The sequence below is a fragment of the Eupeodes corollae genome, chromosome 2 (assembly GCF_945859685.1).
Source record: "Eupeodes corollae chromosome 2, idEupCoro1.1, whole genome shotgun sequence".
Lineage (NCBI taxonomy): Eukaryota > Metazoa > Arthropoda > Insecta > Diptera > Syrphidae > Eupeodes > Eupeodes corollae.
In genome coordinates, this window is record NC_079148.1 from 79,987,183 (window position 1) to 79,993,892 (window position 6,710).

Genomic DNA, 6,710 nt, shown 5'->3' on the forward strand with positions numbered 1-6,710 from the left:
AATATTAAAAATATTTAACTCAAAGATGGGCTTATTTATACGAATGACTATAATATTATTAATACTTAATTTTTTTACAATTCTAATACAATTATTTTTCTAATTTTTTCTTCAATGCTTTTCCTAATTAATTCTTAAAATTAGTTTTAAGTTGAAAACCATTATCTCAAACAAGCATAATAGGAAAATGTTCAAATGACAAATTATAAATTTTGTTATTAGATTGTGCCTAGTTATTATAAACATAAATATATTTCTGTAATAAAGTTTATATAAGTTTTATTTAAGCTATCTACATCAATTTTGTTTGTTATTTAAGTTAATAAACGAAAAATAAGTGTTACATTAATTTTTCTAAACGAAATAACGAATAAATGAGATGAAAAACACATAAAACATGGTTGGTGCTGTGATAACGGACAATTGTTAAAAAGTAAATGAAATGTTATAATTAATTTTACAACATAATTACAAATTCTGTTTGTTGTTTTTTTTTTATAAAAAATTGCATAAATGTATCATTTATCTGCTTTTTGATAATTATTTTAACCATGCATAAATAAAATGAATATTAATCGCAATTAGTGAACACTTTTAAATAAACTATTTACAAATTTAACAAAAAAAAAACAACAACAAAAACGTATTTATAAGCAAAAATAAATAAACATTTAAACAAAACAAAAATACATTGATAAAAATTAATATTTAAACAAAACAAAAATATAATACAAAATTAACATAGCCTAAAAGTTAACTATTTTAATTAAAACGAAGTAATATAAAAATATTTAAATACGTACATTGATTTCTTTGGCAAACACTAAGATTTAGTGTTTCCGAGAAGATGAGAAATAATAAACATAAATTAAGTAGATAAATTATTATTTTACTAAAAAATTGGATTAAATCACTTTTACAAAACAAAAAAATGGGATAATCGAAAATAATGACAAATACCCTTAACTACGGAATTTGATAGTTTAAAATCAAAAAAGAATTAAATAAAAGCAATGTATGCATGATTTTACAAAACAATTAAACGAACAAAACACAAATATCATTAAAATATTGAGTAGTGTAGTTAACATCTTCTATAGAAAATTGTTATGAATAAATAATATCATTGGTTCAAATTGCGGTTGATGGGTGACGGTCATGGCTTTTTGTGGATAGCTCAACTTTAAAAACGTTCAATCTTCGAACGCCAAATCTTAGACAAAGAAACTTGGAAGGAATTATTGTTTTATTTTGAGTGCCTCATATAAAAAGTAATGGATGTTAACTGCTCCATTCACTGCATAAGAACCCACGCACTTAAATATATTTTTTTTTGAGATCTAAATTTGAAATTTCAAACAAGATAAATTATATAGTTTTGACAAAAATTTATTGTCATTTTCTATTTTGAATAAAATCAAAACAGTTAGATTCAATATGTCGTTTTACATTTACGAATAATTTATTTATCAAGCTTCAAGCATGAAGTGCGAACTGCGTTTGAATTTAAGCTTAAATTTCAAAATTTGTGTCTCAACTTGTTTTAAATAAATATACATTTGTATTTGGTTCGTTTAATACCTAATGTTTATATTAATGTTACCTGTTATTTTCCGGAAGGTTCAAATCCTATCAAATATCCAAAATGTCTTAGTGTTTCTTCTATAAAAGGAATATTAAGCTTAAGATTTTTTTTAACAAACTCTCGGTTCTCTTTTTTGAATAACTATTTGCAATATGATATTTATTTTTCCTTAAAATATCATATTGAACTACGATTGATAAGTAATAAGTAAACGAAATATATACAAATTTCACACTTTTTGTTACCTCCTTTTATTCACAAAAACACTTATCATTGTTTAATAAAATGATACGTCCAGTCACAAACATCCAAAATGGATCGGATACCATATATTTTTTAATTTTATCTACGAAAATGGTATGATCTTATAAAATACGTAACCTTATTTAAGGATTTTACCTTTCATTGCAACGAAAAACTTTTTTAAGCAAAAAATCTCTAGGTTAGCTTAGTCAAAAATCTAAAAACGGTTGTAACATGAAAGAATTATTGTGAGTACTTAAGATTTTCTTTTCCTAAAAAAGTCCTTCCTCCTAAAGAGTTATGTATGTCCAAAATAACTACGTTGAAGCTTTTTACTCTTATCCTATCAAAACCCTATCAACAGCATTTTGATCATTGATATATTTTCTTGTATCCCCAAATCCACATCTATAGATGCATTCACAGTAATAAATACGAATATATTTGTACAACCACATAAGCTAAATACATATATTACAAATAAATCATAAGTTAAACAAAATAATAATACACAATGACGATAACATAATGTTAAAGAAGTGAGCTAATAAACATTTAAAACATAGATATTAAATACATAAATTAAACAAAGATCTAAAATAAATCAAATTAAATGTTATCAGCCGTTAAACATTTTATAATGAATCAAACATATGTTATGGTTGAAAGCATTATGTCATATTGACATAAATATTGTTAGTCACTGAAAATAAAATTAATGAAACAAAAAAAAAAACACATACACTAAATCAATATTATAAGTCGTGAATACTCACAGATTTAAAAGTCAGAGTTATTGAATTTCGATTGCGTCTATACAAAGTGTTGTATTGTAGTCTTGAGATAACATTTTTTGGGCGTACTTTTGACGTAAAGTGACATACCCAGATTTGGTGGTATTTCACATACATATATTTAAAACAAAATAAATATAAGATTATTGTCTTCCTTGCTTAATACAGGATATTATATTCCACTTAAGAATATATTTTGTAAATTTAATTTCCAAAAAAAAAAAGAAAATATTCTTTAATTTATTTTTCTTTTGTGTATTTAAAATATAATTGTTTTCATTTTTTACATAGCAAAACATAGTATTTGAAATTTAAACACTCAGGAGAGAGAAATTAAAAAAAATATATACATACATATGTAGCTTTAAGTGAGCTCTCAAATAATAAAAGACAAAAATGTTTTTATTTCAAATGAATAAATACATCAGAAATGGTGAAAATTTTGTTCATTATTATTTCCTGAATTTAAAATAAAAGAAACAATATTTACATATGTATTTGAAATATGATTTAAAATTTAAAAAAAAACTTGCAAATCCAACATCTATCGCACCACAATAATACTCTTAAAATTGAAAATAACCTAAAGTTTACGAATAAGCATTAGTTGCAATATTTCAAGAACACAAAACTAGCACACTATGTTTTTTAACCAAATTTGAGGAAATTAATTTCTCAAGTTCTGTGACTTCATGTTCTTAAAAAAAAATTGAAATAAAACCATAACACACACCTACACAATCTGAGGTTATCATATTTATAAAATTTATCAACAACAAATAATAAGAAATGACACAGAAAACTGCCAACAAGCAATCACTATGTACTTATCATAATAAAAAAAAGGATAATTTAGTTCAATATATTCCAATGCAACAATTTGCCAAATTTTATTAATCTTTTTTTTTAACTCTTAATCTGTAATACTTTTATATTTTTATTTTATTTCATATAGTTTTATTTAACAGTGGAAACCAATCAACAAAACAGGAAATTTAAAATCAAATATAAAATAAAACAAATAAGGATTTAAAGGGTTTTTGAATTACATATGGTTTCAATTAATAAAATAAGTAACAAGAACTAACGAAACATGTCATAGAAAAATTGCATTCAGTCATTTAAAAAAGGAAAAGAGAGAGAGTGGAGGAAACAATTCTCTAATTCAGATTTCATTATAATTTATACAAATTTGAATGTAAAGTATTTATTATTTTAAACTACAATTATTATGGTTCAAGAGATATAATGTGCAATCGGTGAGTGACTGTTTTTCTTTTGTTAAATATATTTGAATTATTTAACAAAAAATCCCAGAAGCAACGTAGACACATGTACGACAAAATGGAACAACATAAACAGCCGAGAGAAAGGAACTATGAAGTGTTTGTAATGATAAAAACTTATTTATTTTAAGATTATTGTTTCTTTATTTAGGTGTATTAATTACCGACAAGTAAAACATTTATATGAATTTCATTGTAGAACAACAAAATCGCAAATATGTTAACAGTATGTTAAGTTTTCTCAGAATATTAAGACTATGTAAATAAAACTCATCAATTTTGCATTAGTTGAAAACTGAAAATTGTGTTTGAATTTTTTAATATGTGTGGTATGAAAGCAGTAATGGTGAAGACAGGTTTGCAAATGTAAGAGAGTGTTGGACAAAATGGTTATCAAATGATTGGTCTCAAACAATTGTGATTGAATTTAAAATAAAATTAACTAAATCAACACTTTTTTAAGGGGTTTTGAAGTGTTTGGAAAAAGAATATAGATTTTCTCATATGAACTTGCAATTATTTTTGCAGATATGTTTTTTTTTCAAGTTCCAAGTTATGTGTGTCAATCCGTTTAAATTAGAATTATTTTTCTATTTGACTTCAACTAAAAAAATAAATATTCTATTGTTTGATCTTTAAATTGAAGGAATGACCTTGTTCTAGGAAAACTATTGAGTTTCATTTAGATTTAATAGGTAGGTATGGCTGGTTTTCTTATGATATAACATTTTAATAGATAAAAGATAATTTTAAAAAACCTTCATTGAATTTCGTATTAAGATGTTTAGTCTGTGTTATCTTGAAAAGTAGCAAACAACTCCTAGTTTTTACAGCCGCGAATGCTAAATCTTGACTTATGACTTATTCTTCCGCATATCATTTGTCATTTGATGATGTTGAAACTGATTTTTGAATCAACCAATATTCCATTGTAATTGAAAAAATTGTTAAGACTATTTTTCTTATTAGATTTTAGTTATTCTATTTATATTTTATATTATTAAACTTAAGTGTTACATTCGTAAAATGAAAATGTTTGGTAACTCTAATCTAATCTTGCAACTATAAACTAAAATCTTAGCTATGAGAAGAATAAACAAATAGAATGTGTTGTTTTCAGTTATCCAAAAATTGGCCCTTATAGTACTTAAATTTATCTTTCTCTTGATAGTACGACCATAGTTGAAATGTGTCCCTTTATCGTTCAGTAAAAACGTGTACACATTCAAGTCGGCCATTCACGATACAATCACAATATATAAAAAAAAACTGCAGAAACCCCAACTAATGCCGTAAATGGAGTTTTTTGTGCAAATAACTGTGTAAAAATCAAAACAATTTAGAATTTTGCTCCAAAGTCAATTTGAGCAGTTATTTGGTGTCGTGAATGCTCGGCCTGAGGCACATCATGTAGTTATAAATAAAAAAGACGTTTAAGTTTGTTATTGTTCTTCTTTTTATTAAATACATTCTACAATACATTTTATTTCAATAAAATTAACGATAACTATGTAGTACTTCTTTAACATAAACCTTTCAATGTATATTATTTACATACATATATATTTTGTTATTCTTTAATAATATTGTTTTATATCTTCTTAATATTATATCTTTATATTTTTTTAACTTTATGCTATTAGCATAGCCACAACTTTTTTGTTTTGTAATAATTTTTTTTATTTTTTTGTTCAAACAAACATTAAATATTTATATTTCAATATAATAAAGCATAGATATTCGAGTACCTATGTAAAGTTTTATTCTCTTTTTTTATAAATGTCAATTATCTAATGCAATTATTTTTTTCAGAAATTTAATTTGTTTTTATAATAATATTTTTTAACTATCAAATAAACAACTTTTATTTTTCTAACATTACACACGTTTTTAAAAGCAATCAATATACCACAATGGGTGTTTCCATAAATTGGTATATTACTGGTATTGGCATACATATTCGTACAAAATGCCAATTGATTTTGAAAGAATTTCACAATTTTTGTTTTTAAACTTTGTTACTTTTGCAATGTTTTGAATAATATATGTATATACAAATATATATTTAAATATTATCATTGAAATAATTATTTTGTTTGCTTTGATAAGATAAATAACAAAAACAAAATACGGTGGTCTCATTTTAATCAAAAAGATTTACAAAATTAGTTGTCAAAAACTCCATAACTGTCATTTAAATAATTATAAATATATTATTTTTGTATTCTTTAGCATAATATTTGAATTGGTTTTAATTCGTTTTTTTTTTATTTAAAGTATTGTTTTTGTTTGTTATTTTCTTCACTTAATTTAATTAGAGTGTTATGTTTTCTTGAATCTAAGAATAATTTTGATTTATGTATATTTTTTCCTTAGTTATGTTATTAATAATCCTGATTAACGCAGCACAGGGATTAAACTGTTCTGCATAAAGTTATGTATTTTTGTTTGTATGTCTATCCAAAGCATAATAATTTGTAAATGTTCATTAGCTCTAAACCTTTTGATCTTAGCATTACGAAATTTGTTTAAAAGATTTTGTTTGTTTTTGTTAATCTTGTCATCTTCGTGATTAAAAATAATAATCAAAAAGCAGCGGCGGATATTATTATTTAACGTTTCATTGCACATTTCCATTAAGAATATAATGTACATTTCGAAGAAAAATTAACAAGGAGAAGAGTATAAAAAAATCTTTTCACTTTTAAACAAGAATTTTACAAAAAATTATAGAAATATTGCAAAAAATTATTTTAAATTTAAATATAAGAAGAAAAAACATAAAAATAGCAATTTAAGACA

At 23.5% G+C, this 6,710-nt stretch overlaps 1 protein-coding gene across 1 annotated transcript in view; it reads left to right on the forward strand.

Moving 5' to 3' along the window:
• LOC129944532 (neuronal acetylcholine receptor subunit alpha-7) overlaps nt 1-4,134 on the forward strand; it is a 38,739-nt gene extending 34,605 nt beyond the window's left edge. The window contains exon 15 of the mRNA XM_056054027.1: nt 145-4,134. Coding sequence (XP_055910002.1) covers nt 145-150 — 6 coding nt within the window. The 3' untranslated portion in view covers nt 151-4,134. The remainder of the gene's footprint in view (nt 1-144) is intronic.
• Nucleotides 4,135-6,710: the final 2,576 nt, after the last annotated feature.